The sequence below is a fragment of the Athene noctua genome, chromosome 7, assembly GCF_965140245.1.
Source record: "Athene noctua chromosome 7, bAthNoc1.hap1.1, whole genome shotgun sequence".
Lineage (NCBI taxonomy): Eukaryota > Metazoa > Chordata > Aves > Strigiformes > Strigidae > Athene > Athene noctua.
Genome location: NC_134043.1, coordinates 15,669,503 through 15,688,820, shown reverse-complemented (window position 1 = coordinate 15,688,820; position 19,318 = coordinate 15,669,503). Strand labels below are relative to the sequence as shown.

At 38.7% G+C, this 19,318-nt stretch overlaps 1 protein-coding gene across 6 annotated transcripts in view; it reads right to left on the bottom strand.

Annotated features, from left to right (window-relative positions):
* Window positions 1-19,318, bottom strand: part of CNTNAP5 (contactin associated protein family member 5) — a 299,895-nt gene that overhangs the window by 8,755 nt on the left and 271,822 nt on the right. For 5 of the 6 annotated variants that reach the window (XR_012633925.1, XR_012633926.1, XR_012633927.1 and 2 more), the window contains 4 exons: window positions 17,375-17,505; window positions 15,981-16,065; window positions 5,977-6,195; window positions 573-644 (listed from right to left, as the gene is read on the bottom strand). Coding sequence is in view for 2 of the 6 variants with exons in the window: in XM_074910307.1 (XP_074766408.1) it covers window positions 573-644; window positions 5,977-6,195; window positions 15,981-16,065; window positions 17,375-17,505 (507 nt within the window). In the remaining 4 variants the exon portion in view is untranslated. Of the gene's footprint in view, window positions 1-572; window positions 645-735; window positions 800-5,976; window positions 6,196-15,980; window positions 16,066-17,374; window positions 17,506-19,318 lie in introns of those variants that run through there. The other variant, XM_074910308.1, reaches the window with a different exon arrangement.

Sequence of the window (19,318 nt, the reverse complement as noted above, 5' to 3'; positions counted from 1 at the left end):
ACCATACATGAAGCTATGAGGACAATTTTCCCCAATATATAAATGTTTCCATATGACCTAGCAAGTTGCACTACACCACCAGCTTACAAAGAGAGCTCAAGAAATACAGGATATGTGAACACTGTGTTAAGGCTCTCATCAGAGTAGTGTGTAAAACAACTACCAGTTAGCTGGGTCTTAGAATCACGGAATCTTAGATCACAGAATAACATGGATCAGAGAATGGTTGAGGTTGCAAGGGGCCTCTGGAGGTCATCTTGTCCAAATGCCCTGCTCAAGCAGGCAGATAGACTTTGTTTATATTTTAGAAGACTCAGGTTCTTGATGATCCATAATACCTTTTCTTGGGTGATAACCAACATCACATTCTGCCACTATTGGCTTCATCCATAATGCAGGTGCCTGTCCAGGTAGCTTGATACAGGTGTGTGCTAATAACTACAGCAAATGCTAGAACTGCATTAGATTACAAAAACCTTTAACTGGAATTTATGGGGCCCAGATTTAAAGTACCTGAGATTTCTGTCTTGACAGAATTATTTTTCAATTATAATCTTTAAAAATGAAGTTACCTCCAATCACAGCTGAATCGCTTCTGACTGCATTGGTGAGAGGCTCTCTTTCATCTGTCTTCCCAAAAGGATCTGCAGTTGGTTAAACAAAACAGGACTTATTTTCTGTATCAATTACATTAATTTTCTCTGTGGTTTAGCCAGAAGCATCCTCTTACCCTCACGAATTTTGATCTCTTTTCAAAAGATGTGATTTGGTGGATTGGAGAATCAAACCAGAAAGTGGTCTGAAAAATAAAGTGAGCTTGCAGGAGAATTTTCTTCTACATCTTCAGCAACAAAGTCTGTTGTGGGTATGTTTAAAAGGAAACAGAAAGCCTCACACTAACATCTGGAAGTGTCTCAGTTCATTGCTAGAAGAATCAGAGAAACATTTGAACTAAATAGCCCACTGGGTGCTTTTCTCAGAATTTAAAAAAAAAATTATTTTAATACCTAAGAAACAACATGAGAAAAAAGCAAAAGGAAACGAAGGGTAGACAGATGTAGACCTGACCTACATTTGTAGATGCAGATATACAAGTCAAATACAATCGCATAAAGAGAGATAGCCTCTGCTTGGGACAGCTTCTTGGAAGGGGTGTTTTTCTCTCCATTGCAGAAATGCAGTGGTCAAATTGGAATCAAAACAGAGAGGCGCCAGAAATTAATTCCCATATTAAAGGCTTGTTGATGTTGGAGCTCTCTTGCACCCTATCTATAAAATGACTACTGTCAAAATACTGGGCCAAACAGACTACATGCTGGCAGTTTCAAATTCAGGTCCAAACCTGGGAGGTCAAGTCCTCCCTGAAGTCAGTGGAGTTATGGCATATATACCATAAATTTATACCTACTTTAGTCCTGTATGTTTCTGAAAATGCTGCATTTTTTACTGCTAGCTGAATCCGTCTTTTCTGCACCTTCACTTTTTTTTCCCTTTCAGCTTACCTTTGACAAGATTCCTATCTGTGTTTCTCTCCTTTACAAGCCTCCAGGCTATCATACAGAGGATGTACATGGGAGTTACGGATGACTGTCTCTGCTATATATTACACTGCTTTGCCAAACTGATCTTTCTGATGCAAGAGGTGGAAGCCTGACTGAGAAATTCAGTGTTGCAAGGTTTATTGTAATTGAACAGCCTTACCTTAGTAGCTGACTCAGCAACATTTTTCTCTCATTGCCCAAGAAGATATTTTTTTATTGAAACAAGAAATAATTTCATATTTGAAATCCCATAATTGAAATAATGTCATATTTGGGTATCAATTTGGAATGATGGTGGCTTTGGGCTATGTAGATTCTTAAAGGGGGCACTTTTTCCTTATTCTCTATGTCACGAAAGATGTGCAGAAGGCATCAGACTCAAAGAGGCTTTCATGTTTTAAAAGACAGACTCTACTGCTAGTTTTAGGGGTGGATTTCTCATCAAACACATCCATACTGAAAAGTCAGGGTTCCCCATATCTGCAGTTTACTAACGGAGCTACAGGCACAAAGGGACTTCTGGGGCCAACTGAACAACTCCAGTACACCCATTATTAACATGAATGGTGATTGCCAGTGACAGATTTGGACACTCTGGTTGAGACCTATTTAAAAGAGGCCCCTTGCTTGGATATTGGGTGCCTACAGTGATGTTGCTGAGGAACAAATAGTCATGGCAATTCTTCACCTTGTTTACTACAGTAGTAGTGGGACTGAAATGGGGATAAAAATTGTTGTTTTACACAATAATACAGATAGCATCATGGAAAAGGTTAGGTTGAAAGGAAAATCTGGAGGTTATTTAGTCTAACCTCAAGCTTTTGAGCCTAAGCTCAAAGTAGGGCCAATTTCAAAGTTAGATCAAGGTTGCTCATAATTTTGTACATCATGGGTAGGTTCATCTCCTTTATTTTTCAATATCTCAGAGTTAGTTATATAAATCAAAACTAGTAAATTTAGGCTCTTTTTATATTGTCAAACAGAGAAAAAGAACCTATAGATACTTTATACACTAAGATGGCTGTCAAATATGGACAGTGTGATTTGCCTATTTCCTTCCACAAACCAGAGGAGGGGAGTAATCATTATTTGAGACTCAAGATGATTTAACTTTCAGATACTGGACGTTTAGTGAGATATATTCTACCCCAGCCCTCAGATGGTGCTAGTGAAATCAGTTACAATAAAAATTCACATCTGTTGAACATGAGTCCTCCTGTATCAGAGAAAAATCTCCAGCAGGTATCTGTTGCATGCTATTAGTCAAATAGAGTCATGAAAGACTATTAACTATGTATGAAAAAAGCATGAAATTGAATTTCTATCTTAAAAATTATATAAGACATCATTCATGCCTAAAAGATTATGTTGGATCTGACACTAAATGCTATTAAAAGCTGCACTATTTTTCAGTGACTGTTACCAGAATTTGAGCACTGAGAGGAAACCAGAACAAATGTTGGAGATCAGTTTCAGAATGGAGGCCAACAGACATAGGCCTTAAGAATTATGTTTTGCCTGAGAAATAAAATCAGGATACAAGGAAAGGAGGGTTTTTTACAGCAGAGCAGATGGCATGTGACAGCAGAACCATCTCCAGTGGGAACACAATAAACTCTGAAGCCAAGAAAAAGTAATACTGTGTCTCATATGAGACCTTAACAGGACATCCTCCTCTTTTTAGATAAAACTGATGACATTACAGTGAGAATCACTGAGGTTGGAAGCATTGCTGACGTTGGAAGACCCCTCTGGAAATGATCTAGTCCAAATCCCCACTCAAATCAGGGTCTCTTACAGCAAGTTTCTCAGGACTGTATCTATTTGGGTGGCCTCCTGCCACCTTTGCTAGATTTCCTGACCATTGGCATGGATACATTCGTGATCTTGGAGAGGTGATCCTTGAACCAGCTCTTCTTCTCATGAGGGCTGTATCCCGTGGGATCCTTCCAAGCAGGTCCATGACCAGGTCAAAGGTTGTTCTCCTGAAGTCCGGGGTTGCAGACATGCTTTCTGCTTCTTTTCCTTCCTCTCAGGATCCTGAACTCCACTATCTCATAGTTGTTACAGTTAAGATGTCCTACCACATCCCTGGCCCATTCCTCTTTGTTTAGAAATACCAGGTCCAGCACAACCAGCACTGTGAGACAGGGACTTGCACTGTTTAAGGTGCCTTTCAGAAGTAAATTTTTTCTGTGTAGTTTCTGATTTATGAGAGTCTTTGGCATTTTTTACTTTAAATGCATGAACACCTGCCCTTCAGCTGGAGTAGACAGACAGTTCAAGACTCCACCATCACAGAGCTGAATCTGCTCTGGCATATACAATTTTTTAATATTAAAAAAAAAAAAGCATAATAAAAGTCCATTATCTCTATACCACCAGTGTAGAGTTCAGAATACCAAAACCTCTACATGTGCCTCAGCAAGGAAGAAGGTGATTTGCAGATTTTTGTTAAATATCAAACCACTGTAAGTCACCTTTCATTTTGTTTCCTAATCAGAAAGAATGTGTATGGATAACTGAGCTGTGAGTGAATGAATTTTATTCCATATCTGTCTGTCAGGAAACTTCATTGAAGACAAGTATTCCTCTCTGAAGGAAAGAGCTTCAATTGTTTTCAAGTTATAAATATAGAAAGCTTTTTTCACACATTTAAAGAGTGATTTCCTAGAGGGCTTTTCTGTTGTATCTGTACATTAGAAAATTGACACAGACATGTACAGTCAGCTTTGAAGTTCTATTTTTCGTCTCAGAACTCAATAATGAGAAATCTGGAACTGATGAATTGAGATATAAGCAGTAAATTTGAAAGTTAATCCTTAACTCTGTCTTCTTTTTATTTCTTAAAATGTGTCCTTTCCATGTATAAATGTAATTCTCAAGTACAGCTATACAAAGTATAATTTGCTACAAATTGGATTTTTTTTTTAACAAGAATCTACCGCCCAGTGCTCTTACTATAACATATAAAGACATTAAGTCTTCGGAACTAACTCGTTCTAAAGATCTTATTCAGGCTTTAATCAAATCCAGTATGAATAGCAAGACAGTAGTGTAAGTTAATTCATCATATTAAGAAGAAATCATATTTTAAAGCAAAGACAGGGGTGAACTTTTGCAATAATTTCGCATTTCTGATGTAACCATGTTTAAACTTGACAATAGAGTGCAACTGATTGTAAGTTTTAAGTATTTAAGTCCGAACATGCCACACTGCTATGTGTACTGTCCTGCAGTTCCAATCCTCAGATTTTACTGCTTTCTAAACTCTTTAAAAAAATTAGATCATCAAGGTGACAGATCACAGAGCAAGGAGTACATATTTTCAGAATCATTGCCCATTTGGTATTTATAAAACACATTTCTTCTGTGCATCAGAGAGATACCTTAGACAACTCTGGGTGGTGAGAAGAAAGTTGCGGGCTGGGAAGAAGCACACACACACACTGGCAGCTGCTCTCCGCAGAGTAATCAGCAGCCTTTTTCCCTATGCAGAATGCTAATAGCATAATTTGTTTTCTGCTGAATATCTTAGGCAGAAGCTGCAGGAAATGGTGATTTGATACAAGTACAAATGTCAAAGGAATCATAATATGATCTAAAATGGAGATCTATTAGTTATCAGAAAAGAGAAAGTGGCTTCATAGGTCAAGGGGCAAAAAATAGCCCTTAATTTGTACTCTTTTCTGATCATTAAGAATTCTGCCACATCCACTGGTGACTAAAGCAGCAACTTGATTGCCCCTGTTCCTGGTGACAACACTTCCAGCTGCTCTGAGTTTCCCTTTTTGCATACAAATTCACATATGCAAAATACTTAAGATTCCCAAAGGACAGTTTCAGGATTGCAAAAGATAAACGAACTATTGGGATCATCTTACTGGTACTGCTCAAGTAGTGCTAATTCTCTGTAGCCTGAGAGAATAAAGTACAAGCATTCAATGGAAGTCACGTGCATGTGTCGAGGGGTTTGTACAAGGAGCTTTTGTTCGTTTCTGCTAGGGTGGGAACAAATTGGACTTGTTTGTTGTATGACTCCTATTGCTTCATCGCCACTGGAATCTGTGTAACATTTATGTTCTCCTTTGAGATCTGCAGCACTGGAACTACTTAGAGTGGACAGGAATGGCAAATCAGGTGAATAACCATACTTCCAATGCTGTTTCCACTATGGCTCTGGGGCTTTTTGTTTGTTCTAGGCATGTTTTAGGCAATCAAGGAACTTAGACTGAAAACTCTGGTTTAGTATGATGACTTTTAAAGGGGCCTCGGCTAATCCTAATGCTCATTCTCAACACTCACAATTCTGAGAGAAAAGGCAACTTGCCAGTCCCAATATTTATACTATCGTAATTGCATTACAGCAAAAAAGAAGGAAACCTCACTCTACAGCATCGTTTAAATTCTCCATTTCCCTCTTGGCAAGACATACCTGATGAGGAATATATTGTGGTTACTGTGTTCACATCAGCTTCCATTATGGCTGCACAGCTGGCTTCAGTCAAGGAGCCTTTGACAGTCACGGGAGCAACGCTTGGATGGCGTAAGGCAGCTTTCAGGGGAGCAATGTGGTTGTACTGTACAGAGGACAGGCAGCCAGTGAAACCATAGGCATTTGCCTTTGAGACTTCAGGGTCCAGTAACAAACTATCTGCAGTACAACAGAAAAAATACTCTGGGAATTATCTGTTTTAGGAAGGCATTAAAAAAATTAATCTTTTTTTTTTGCCTTACCCACCCCTTTTATTTCTCTTCATCCAATCTCAGTAGTTCAAGTTCTCCTTGAGCAGCCTACAAGTTCTCCTTGGCTTGACCCATGACGTTGCCCTCCCCAGTCCTTTCTCTACAATGCTACTTACATTGAATCAAGTTGGCTCAGACATAAAAGCCTGCATTGTGCTTCTTTCCTCATCCATTTTCTCTACTGTCTGGACAATAACTAACACATCACAGGTTCTAACCATGACAATAACAATAATAAACAGTAAAAATAGCAACTCTGAATAACACAGGATCCTGGAGATTATGCTCTTTAACTTTTTTTGCATCTGTTAACATCATTTTCACAGATACAGACCATATCTTCAAGGCATACTACCTCCTCTACTCTTTTAATGAAGGAGCCTGCGCTCTATGTCTATTATACAATGTTTCATGTGGCCTAATATCGAAGGCTTCCACCCTTGTCCAAGAGTTTATTTTTTAACTTACTTTTTTTATGCACCTAATCACGTTACTGCATTTTCATAATCAGCGTTCCTAAGAATCCTCCCAGTTATAGGCCAGGCTCTCACTCTGCTAGCCCCATTCCACTAATAAAATAAAAAGCAAAACTATACCTCTTTTTATCTAAATCAAAACCAAAGCCAGTATCTCCATCATCTTTTCCAGCCTGAAGATGACATAGCACAATTAATTTATCTGATAGTCTGTGTTAATTTAAATTTCACAAAGAGAAAACCAATTCAAAGGTGTTTCTAATTTTGTTCCAAATGATTTAGCATCAAAGATTGTTTAAGAAAGTCAGTGAAGGATAGTGAAGCCATCTTCTCTCTCCTCCAAGTTCTCATTTATTTACTATCCAGAAATTGAAATTCATACTGCTCAGAGGTCTGTAACATGATACGCCTTATATCTAGGTCAATCAAACAAGAAAAAACCCACAATGCACACATACTTAGTATCAAAATTTATTCACAGTCTTAAAAATTATCTGCTAATGAAAAAAAGCTCTATCATTGAAAGTTTTGGAAATATATGTCCAGTGACATTGGAAAATAAGGATTCCCAGCTTTTCAAGTTTGTTTTCAAAGCATGAAAGAGTAACATGGTAAACTTTAAAATAAGGTCCAATTTTTCCACTATCATTCAAATACAATGATTTTACAAGTTCTCAGACAAAAGGATTTAGGAAAGAAGTAGATGTTCTTTTATAACTGACATTGCTACCTGAATTACATAAACTTCTTTTACATGTAAAAAAACCTCAAACAGAAACCTCAAAGCTACACCAAATCACACATTATTTTGGTGCTCAAGATCTATGACCATTGTATCATGCAGTTAGAAGGAATTAGCTGAGAAAGATTTATAATTATGTTTGAATGCCTTTATGGAAATATAACATGGAAGAGTTTGGCTGCTTCTCAGTAAAGCAAGGTATGGTGTGAGCTTGCTCTCCAACGGGTCTTACAAGAGAGATGCTTAGTCTGCAGAGCTGTCACAGGAACAGCCTCTGGGCTGTGAATATCTGCAAAAAAGAAAGATTGGAAGGGAAACGGTGAGGCTTTGCCACTGGAAGAACTGGAGCCTTACAGAGGTTCACATTTGCTCTTCGCAAAGTGTGGAGAAATTGGCTGCATTCAGGTTTTTAATGAGATTTTGGCAGGGGTATTATAAAACAGACAAAGAATTGCTTCCAAGTTTCTGCAAGAAGGCTTATATAAAATTAAAAAACTGATTTACAGTATTTGACATCTTTGTTGAATTTATAAAACCCTTTGTAAACATTCCTACTCTCAGCCTTTCCTGTTTTCTTAGCCCTGACACAAAAGGTAGATTTGTTGGCATCTTTTAGACATCAGGAAAACTAAATTGCTCTGTTCTGCCCCAATGTGCAAAAGGTAAAGCCTAAGAAATAATGAATTCCTTTCTCATGGTACAGTAGTTTGAAAAGTCTAAGATACAGTACTATTGAAGGCTTTTTTTAAAAAGTCAAATTAAGGGCCAATTCCAGAAGTCTTTTGTCAAAGGAAGCTTTGCATGAATGAGAACTAGGAGGTTTGTTGTTGAAAGGCTTTGAAATTTGAAAAAGAGAAATCAAAGAACAAACCATAAATAACCCAAGATTCCTCTGGTAGAAATCCCACGTGCACAGATAGTTTGCTTTATTATATGGCCCTAGGTGCATGTCTTACGTCTTTCAGAAAATAGGGCTTTCACTGTTCTCAATAAGAGACCTGCACAACTTGGATATGAACGACTTCTGCTGCCCTCTGAATTCTTGAGTGGATAATGTGAATCTGTGATTATGACGTGGTTACCTCTGTGAAAGGCTTATTAAAGGCCACTCTGCCACTTAAGTCTTTATCACGATGAAATGTTTTTCCAAAGCATATTTTCACTACATGACACAATGCTCAGTAAGAGAAGCAACTCGGTGAATTTCCAAGATCTATGATGAAGCAAGGTCATATGAAACATCAGTGGCCTTCCTCTGACCTGGTTACACTGTGACTCTTTCCATGAATTTGACTGGCCTGGGAAAATCACACCAAATTGCTGCTGATGGTTTGGTTTGATCTTCTGACATTTTATCATTGTGTTTCTGTTCCCAGTACTGGAGACTGAGTTACTTAGATGATTTCTACATAGGGGGTGAGAAGGCAATCTTTTTCGGCTTTTGAGTAATTTAACTATTCTTTCTCCACAACTTGAGTTTACCCATATTTTTTGAAAGTAATTTTTAAGCTTTGTCTGCTGAGTTGTGCGTAAGTTGGTCTGGCTTCTTGCTGGGTCCTCTAGTGGCTCCCTGGAAGCTGTCTGCAATGTCACAGGTCAGTAAGTTTTGTGTCAGTTTTGCTTTCCTGTTTCCCATGTTTTTGCAATGGTTTTCCATGATAATTAGCATTTAGTCTAACAGGTAGTTGTATTTTTTAAGCCTTATTGATTGTATCAACAACATTTATCTGCCGATTCATTCCTATTCACCAAAACAGACATCCTGTTCCACTGATAGTTCTTTGTGCACCTCTGCCATATATAACACACTTGTTTTAAGATCATAAATAAAGCAATTTTAAGTCTTAATATCTCAGTAATAGGGAATTAATTTTAATCAAAAATAGAATTCTGCCAGAATTTTCTAGCACCAAACATTAAGCTGCTCGGCAGTGTATCAGCAAATTGTCATAGTAAACAATAATTAATATGACAGGTAACTGGAATGAAAGAGAAATCAAAAGTGTTATTTGCGTGCAGAGAGAGTGGCTCAAAAGACCTTCTTTCTAAGGATATCACTGTGGAAAATGGACCATAAATATTATCCAATATATTTTTGCTCTTTTTTTATAAACATTAATTTCATGTCACTCAGAAACTTAAATCTGAGGCCAAAGTTTACTTGTGTGATCACTTACACCCAAGGAAGGCCCATCATGGATTTTCCTAATCAAAATTTATTTTTAATGTTAGCAGGAACAGACATAACCTGTTTTAAATGTCTATGCCCTAATTAATTAATCTAAGCGAATTGCTGGTAAAAGTGCAAAAGGTAATTTACTCTGTATTGCTGAAGCACTGGTTGTCCTTTTTTTTGTGTCTGAGAAATAGAAATTATATTTGTGGGACTTAAAGTGTACCCATCACCTAATTTTTTCAAGGTGCTGAACAGCATTGGCAAGATTACTTCTTCGATATGTTCAGCAGATTTAAGCCCGTGACTCTGAAGTAAAAGACTCTTGTAGTCTGCACACTGCACCTGTCTCAGAGTGGACTAGCAGGTACTGTGTAGTTACCTCGAAAAAGATGCTGCTATGTCCTTCAAAACCTCAGTAAACATTGCTGATACTAATCACTAATTTAGAAAGGGTAGAAAGCATATCTTGGATTAGACTGGAACCCACAAAAAGGCATCTTGGGAATAATTTCATTTCCTGGTGTGAGCCTGCCACAGAGGCAGCAGAGTGAACAACACAGAAAATTTTCCTGGTTAGAACCATTGAGCTCAACCGGTTTGGCTCTTGCTTAAAAAAAGGATGTGTTTGAACAGGAGACAGGCTCCAGGCATTCAATGCACCTCCAAAACACTTCTGAAAAAGCAAGGGAGATCAAAAGCAAAGGAAATGTACTTTTTTTCACAAATTTTCCCAGGAATGAGCAGAATGCACCAGGATTTGCTTGCCAGCAGTTGAACATTTCTTGCCAAGTGGAACACTTGAGAATTTTTGTTTTATTAGGCTTAGAGAAGATAATTCCAGACATGCATTTAAGTATGTTTTCTTAAAGACAGTATGTCATCAAAAATTAAGCACTGCTTGGAGTTGCAATGTGAAATTTGTTACCTGTCACAGTTTTTGACATTTGAATCCTAATCTTTCACAACACAGACAGCCCTCTGTGATTTTGCATGGGCTCAAAATATAACCTATAAAAAGGAGAAACTATGCAAGAAGATGGAGAGATGATGTGCAAAAGAACACATGCTTTTCTCAGGAGCAGACAGCTAAAATCAACTCAAGTAGCACGAATTCGGATTAAAAAAAATTTCCTGATAGAAGTTGGACACTTATTTAGGCAGCATTATCATCAAGAATACGAGGATTTAAGTATGGTGTTATGATCATATGGTAAATGATATTGCTGGGGAGAAAGACTGAATAGATTTGGTCTCTTTTTGATAGAGACATGATGGCATTATTGGTTTAGACTTTGAATTGCTTGAAGTGCCTGGGGTAGTCAAGCTTTGCTTATTTGAACAGCTGCCATCTTGGTCACAAATGCCTCTCCTCTTTTATCCCAAGTAGTCATTTCCATTTTCCTCAATGCTTTACTAGGCTACTAGGAGGAAAAACAATTACTTTTAAAGGTGCCCTTTAATGAACCCAAGAGATTTTCTTCTGGTGTATGGTCCTTCTAAGAAATAGGTATTTAGGGCAAGAAGAGTCTGAAGTAAAGGAAGGAGCTTCGCTGTGACCAGAAGAGTTCAGCCAATATCTCTTGCAGCCATTGCTGTATTGTTTAAAATGCTAGAGCACAATATTCCAAGACTGTGATTTTAAATTTCTCAAGCAAATTGTGATCTTGTGAGCTTAAAAAAGGGAATTACTTTCCTCTGAAAGAATGGACTTAAGTCTTTTCCATAGAAACTCTCTTTTAGGAGATGCTTCTTTAAGGAATCTTTTGTATATCAGAGTTAATACCAACTTACCCCTTCTGATTTAATTATGCTGTTATCATCTCCCCCAATGATATCACTCTTGGATGAATTGGACTTTGATCTCTTCAGTGTATAGATTCCACTTTCTTCTTGTGAACTTTTAGTAAGAAAAGCTATTGTAGAAATCATAAGAATTGTACTGCACTTATATAATGATTTTAAGAAAATTACTTTCCAGATAAATTTTTTTCTACGTACTTTATATCAAAGCTAAATGATTCAGTGGAAAGACTATTACAACTTGACTATGTTTTAGCTCAGGCTTTTAGAGATAAAAGATATTATGATCATGTGCTAGACCTCACAGTTCTTTACATTGCCAGTGTGGGAAGGTCCGCTAATTCATCACGTGGAAGACACAAGTAAATTAGGTCAACATTAATAGATGCTAAAGAAATCTTTGTAAACTTTTTCTTCAGAATATGCTTGAATCCCTTTCAATGCTACCCTTTTACTCTGGTATCACTACACAGCTAGTATATTAAATTGTTCAGAAGCAAATACGCAGACAATGAGATTCACTTCTCTGCATCAGTGATTATTTTTCCAGGGACTGTAATAGCAAAAGACTTAAACATGTTGGGGCACAGTTAAGAAGCTTTCAAAGATTCATTAAGGTCAACCCCAAAACAAATAAATTATATTTTCCATAGGGACAGCAGCTTTTTCTAGACAAGACCTAAACATATGCAAATGTGTCTCTGAGATCAGAAAATTACAGAATAATTTAAGTTGAAAGACACCTCTGAAGGTCAGGTAGTTCAATCCCTTGTTCAGAGTGGAGCCAGCTTCACAGTTAGGTCAGATTGCCAATAGAGCTCATGTGGTTAAATACAGCAGTATGATCTCTGTAAGGAGTACTTAAAGTAAATGAACTGGGACTCTGGTTAAGATTTCACTGAGGCTTTGCCATAAACTGTATGACCCACTTGGGGCCTGAATCCAGTACTCACTCAGTCCACGGAAAAACTCCCATTGACACTGATGATCTTTGGATAGGTCCTTTTGTGTCTTGCCTCTATATTTGTGAAGTAAAAATGACAAAAAACTACAGGATAATAATATTTTTCTATTGCTGTTGGATACTGTGAGGATGAATTCAAGAAACGTCCGTTGGCTACTTGAATGTTGCTTCTTTTTAGTCTCTTGTCTTCAAAGCTACACTTATATTTAGATTGATCTTTCTAAGGCAGCTATATGGCCCCATTACTGTGGATCTGAACAGCTCACAGCCTTTAATGCTTTTATCCTCCCAGCACCCCTCTGATGTAGGGATGTTCTATTATCCATGCTTTACTGATAGAGAACAGAGATAGTAAAGCTCAGACTGGTTCCAGTGGGAATAAAATACCTGCTTACCTTTACATCTTCACATAAATGGCTTGCCCAAGGTCATTCAAGCAGTCTGTGGCAGAGTCAGTGTCCCTATGTTTTGAATTCCAGGTGAGCCTCCTCTGCCTTAAATGGAGGTTTTTTTCCTGGTATTCAGAGCTGCGTGTAGGGCAGCCATTGGAAGATATAGCAGATTTGAAAAGCAGAAAAAAAACCCCAGTTTAAGTAGCTTTTGACTAAAGGAATTGTAATGGGGCTGAAGCGGGGTGGAGGGTGTGGGGTAAGATGGGGGAAGCACTATTATTTAAAAACTGGTCATTGTATGGAAGTGTACTTTTCAAAAGTTCCAGCTGTGCTAAAATGGTTATCATAAAAAAAAGTCTGTTGAGGAAGAGGTTTCAAGCTTTTATGATGTCCTGCTGAAAGCTCTCTTTGAGATTTCTTGTCCAGTGGGAAATGAATGGTGGAGTCGAGAAAGAAGGTGGTGTAATCATCTGGTTAAGCAGCCAGGATCAGGCTGTTAGAGCAGGCAAATGAGCAGTGTTGTGACAGGAAAGAAGGAGAGAGACAAATTTTCAGGAGAGTATAGCACAGATATGTAGGACACATAGAACAGAGGGGTTTTTTATAAGGTTCTATTTTAGTGGACACTTAAATGTTCCTAATGAATGCCTTCAGGCACCTAAACCCCAGTGACATTCAAAACAAACCACAGGAAGTCTAGGTCTACTTTGAAGTATCACATCCCTTTGGAAGTTCATCCCCCTTTGCTGAAGGGATGAACAATGACAAGGAAGAACTTGGAGGATATTGGTTTAGGTCACTCGTATTCACCTTCTGGTGATCCATTATTAAAAGGAGCTATAGTCAATATTTTATCCATATAATAGTACAAATGATGAATGTACATATTTATGTAAGTTCTACATTCCTAAAACGACAAGGTCCAGCTCTCCTCTTGATACAACAAGGCAACACTCTTGACTTCATAGCAGTGAGGATTTTTTTTCCTTTTTTTTTTTTTTTCCAGCATGGGATGGGACAGTGTACAACCTGAGTAAGTCTGGAGATGATACAAAACTGCGAAGAGCAGTTGGTAGACAATGGCTGTGCCACCATTCAGAGGGACATTGGCAAGCTGGAGAAATGGGAAAACAGGAGCCTCATGAAGTTCAACAAAGGAAATGCAAGGATCTGTACCTGGGTGAGGAATAATTCCATCCACCAACACTGGTTGGCACTGACCGGCTTTGCAGAGAAAGACATGGGAGTCCTGGTGGACAAGAAGCTGACCATGAGGCAGAAATGTGCCCTTGTAACAAAGGCGATCAATGACATCCAGGGTAGCCCTGGGAAGAGCATTACCAGCAGACAGAAGGTGATCCTTCCCCTATACCCTGCATGTGTAACACTACTGGATTGCTGGGTCCAGTTCTGAGCTCCACTGGGAAGAAAGACATGAACTTACCAGTGAAGGGCTGCAAAAATTATTAAAGGACTGGAACATTTTTCATATGAGGAGAGGCTTGATAGATCTGGGACTGTTCATCCTAGAGAGGAGAAGATTCAGGGGGACTTGTGGTTCTGTGAGGGGACAAGGACTCTACTCAACAGAGCTACAGCTGTGGGATAAGACCTGGAAAATGAAATCTTGACAGAAGAAAAAGTTTGTGGAAATTCCCTTAACATATGAAGAAGAAACTAGAATTAGGATTAGACTGGAATTGAAGTGACTTGCTGGGATGTATTGTGTGATTCCTGGTACAGCAATAAGATCTTCCATCATCTAGATGGTCAAGTTCATGGCTCTAGTGTCATTACAGATTATTAACTATTGCTATTATTATTACTACGACTAAAACAAAATCCCAATTAACTTTGGGGCAAGAGAGAATTAACAGAAGGATATATCCATTAAAGGCTGTCTGGAGACAAGTCTGTGGTGTTCAGTGGAATTGATCCAGACCTCTGGACCTTTTGGCTTTGCAACAACCTTATACTTGTAAAGTTAATCATATTCTTGTGTCTAAATCTAGTTTCTCTCCATGATGCTGAGCTGTACCTTGTCAGCTTGCTGGCTACATCTTTGAAGGTCTTTGTGTTCCATCTTGCTGGTTAAAAAAGACTTAGGTTATTGGTTTGGTATCTATAGATGGAACTTTATGTAGATGTCATGATGAGCAATATTCTTGTAGGTTTTCAGCACTACAGCTGACAGTTGACAAAATGAGATTTTTAGCTTAGTTCTGACTTGGGCTGGAAAGTGTCAGGTCCCCAAACCTGTCCACAAAGGTTTAGAAGATTGCTGCATTTTGAAGAAACATTAACTATACTTAAGGGGAAAATCAGTTCCTGCTCTTAATCTTCTTAGTAAAACATAATGCAGAATGCACTAATGTCATTATATACAATTTTATTGCACAAGCAGACACTAGAGGAAGTCTACAGGTTCTGTCTAGCTACCAGTCCTGCAGGCCTTAGGTGTTATTAATAAAACATAGAAAACTGAAATAGTGAAACAGATGTCAGGCTTGATATGGAGGTCCAATTCTAACAAAGGAATAAAATGTCTATAACCAAGGAAGCATTTAGAATCCTACTGGAAATGAATAATACTTTTATATAAAGTAATATAACATACTTCACAACAAAATAAAGTTCTACTTTCCAAATTTCAGGCAGTTTTCCTGGTCTTGTAATGGCTTTGTAGTGTGGAGGGGTAAAGATCAAGAAGGTCCAAAATTGTGGCCTCAGTGCTATATATAAATATTCCTGGCAGTGATAAAATGGTAGAGAGGATGAAGGCTTAGGATGCTGCTGTTCTTATCATTAGGAAACAGAGATGGCTTGAGAGGAGCAAGCTGTAGTCAGCAAAATGGTATCATTAGGCTAAGATGCCACCCTGTGCAACCACACAGGCAGTATGAATCACTTTACTGGAGGGAGCAATGGGAGAAGTTAATATTGCTATCAGTGCAAACAAGGAAAGTTGCCAAATTTTTGCATTGATGATATATACAAATAGGAGTACTGAAATGCTCAGGCCAACTCTTACAGCTAAACCAGACAAACAAAACCCCAATCCTCTTAAAAACCCAACATTCAGCACAGGTCAACTCCAGCACCGTAACAACTGATGAATCAGGAATATTTTTAGTAGAACCTACCTGTGACCTTGCCCAGGGTAAGTGATTTGATGGCCTTAAAATCAATCTCAGAAAAGTTATGTTTGAGTTTGAGAACTTGATCAACCTGGAAGAGGTCAATAAAATTAGTTCATTATAACAGCATGGAGACACCCTGAGATCTCTCTGTACTGCAAACTTCTGGGAATGCTCTCAGCTGCAAATCAGTTAATTCTGCCCCCAAGCGTGATTCAGTTTCTAAAGATAGCAAAGTGAATGTGCTTTGATTTTAGCATGAGAAGCTGAAAGGTACACCAGAATAGTCATAATAAAGGGCTTTAAAGAAACTTCCCCTGCAGAAAAGCTTAAAATGTTTGAGACTGAAATCCCCCTGCTTCCCAAAATCCATGTCTAGTCACTTCAGAATACACTCAAAGGAGGCCTCTCTAGAAAGTATTGTGAAGAATTACTTCTGCATAGAAGAAAAACACACTGCAGCAGACAACAGAAGACGGGTACTTGATGAAAAGCCCAGCTTTTAGCATAAGCCTTCTTCCTAGATAGTCAGGCCTACCCACCCTAGTTGCATGCTGTGTTGTTATTTTACCACCCAGACATGGAAATTGTAGGCAGAAGAAAAACTGTGGCACTCCCTGTGTTTCTGTCTCCTATTCCTTAACACACAGCTTCTCTGCAGACTGACATCCTTCCCTGTTAAATGACTGCTGCCCAGATCTAGCCAATTTGCTTTGTAATATGAACTGCTATAATCAGCCTCAGAAGGAAAACAGGAGCAGTAAGATGGTCCTCTTCTCCCTGCCTTGGAAAAACAGGTGATGCAGGGAAACAAGGCAGAGGAGGGTTCTCGGCTCTCATGAGATCGTCACATTCAACACGGTTTGCTTCTAGCAAAGGGACAGGGCACTGTCATGCAGATCATGGCTGCACCCTGCCTTCCCTCAGTTTTTCCTTTACTGTTAGAGGATAAGGCAGCTGGGGTCACATTCTGCCTTGGGGCACATACCCTAAATGAAATTACATTCCCAGGTGCCTGTTTCTCAGCTGTTTTTCTCCTTTTGACAGTTTTTTAATGATCCATACTGAATACTTTCTCTGGGACTACAGGTCACACAGACATCCTGATGTTCCAGAACCACTCCAATGGTCCAGATAAACTTCTGGCCAAAGCTGTTTCCTAATTCACAGAGACAAGGGAAGGATCACTCAACAGAAAACACCATAGTTGGGCACACTTTGAAGCAGGGTCTGGATGGAGTTCTGTTCTAACCTCCAGGGCTGGTCTGCTGCTGGACCAGCTTTGGTTGTAGCAGATCAATGAGAAACCTTTATCACCTGCTGGTGATCAGACACTGAAATCAGTGGGTCTGCTTGTGGCATGAAGTATTATTCAACACTCAACATAAGCCACGACATACCTGAATGATGAGCTCTCTGCCTTCTCTGTTAATCTTCACATGGTGCAGCTCCCGGTTAGCAAAATTTCCAGAGTCAATGGTGAAAATGAGGAGCCCATCCTTACTCAGCTTGTATCGGACCTGTAAACTTCCTTAAAAGCAGAGCAAAATTCTATGTATAAAACCTGTGCAAATAATGAGATACTGTTCAATACCTTTACAAAACATATAGCTCATTTTCTTTTTATTACAGTGGAGTAACAAGGTTAAAAAGTCAAGAAAGAGGTTGAAGAGAAATGAAAGAGTTCAAATTGTAATGAAAAGTGTGAAAAAAACCCCGCACTGAAGAATTTTCCTTCCCACTAGCTAACAAACTCTGCACTGGAGAAACACAGCTTAATGGAGCAACTCAGCATATCAGAGAGTGTGTCTGTCTGCAGGTCAGACATTTAGCACTGCCACAAAAGCTGATCTACATTAGTCTGTTAAAGATTGCTTCCACCAGAGGGCATGCAGGTCTTGTACTATTCTATTAAACTGATATTGGTGGATTTTACTATTCCTTTTCATCAGGATGTAACAGACAATGCAGAAGACAGTGACAACTGTGAGAATTATAACTTAATTTCAAACATTTAAATGCCCAGACTCATTATAATTTATATGCAATACAAGAAAAGATATATTGTGAATGTTTATACAGAAAAAATATTTTTACTTTGGTGTTCTAATGTATTTGAAGAAATAAATATAATTCATATAAAAATGAATGCCAAACATCTCCTTCAGTCTTTGTATCGAAAAAAAGCATTGTGACTTCTGATAAATAATAGTACCATAACAAATCAAAATGCACAAGAAAACAAGGTACCCAATATGAATTTTAATTCATCCACAAATGACTCCAGGGAAAATGTATATACACACAGATATATATAATTTAAAAGGAAAAGAACCTATTCTGATAAAATCCTTTCGAGTTTACTTTTCTGAGAATTGAGTAGCAGGGAGAAAAAAATTCTCTGAACTTTTGGAGCTCTTTTTATGCATCATCAACCTAAATAAATGGAACAACAGTGGTACCACAGAATTAAAAAGCTTTTATGAGGCTACTTTTTTACTATCTCCAAGGAGAAAATGAATGCTGACAGCACCACAACCCTGAGCAAAGGGTTGTTCATTTATTTGCTGTTCTCAAAATCATAATCAAAAAACTCTCATCTCCTTCCATTTCAGCACTTCTGTTAGCACAAGTTCAAACTATTCCAAGTATCACTAGATTCTGCAGAAGGCTATAGGCAAATGTTACCTACGCTGACTGATAGGGACCAACTGAATGACTGTCACTGAAGGATATGTTCACACTGTTCTAGCTCTAGGATTGGTTTCAGTGTTTGCAGAGGCAACACCTGTGTATGCATCATGATGCAGCGATACGTGAGAGAAGCCCACAGCACACCTGCGCGAGCTGTGCGTGGCGCACCACAACGTTGTTCAGAGGGACCTCTGATCCCAGAAGCAGTCCGGCTGTTTAATGAGATGAATGAGCAGCCCTGCTTGGCTCCTATATTCAGCCGTATTAATGCTGCAAGCTGCTAGGTCTAGAGTTAGTGAGAGAGGACATGGGGCAGTTCTCCTTCACTACATCGTATGGATGTACCTGCTCCCCTCAGCCTTCCAAGTCCTCCCTCAATAAGGTCAGCTCTGTTGTCCTACAAGCTACTGTAAAACCATTTTATCAAGAGCTCAAACCAATGTATAAATTTCCTGCAGAGGGGGAATTTTGCCACTTCTACACAACTCACAGTGAACTTGGTAGTCCTTCCAGATCAGACCCAGAATACAGTTAAGATCATCCCTCCTCCTTTTCCCACACCAGGGTGTTTGACTCCTCAGGCTTCTAAGAGCTGCACTTTTTGTAATATTCAGTGTCCCAGGTGAGTACTGCTGCTCCCTGAGCTTTGG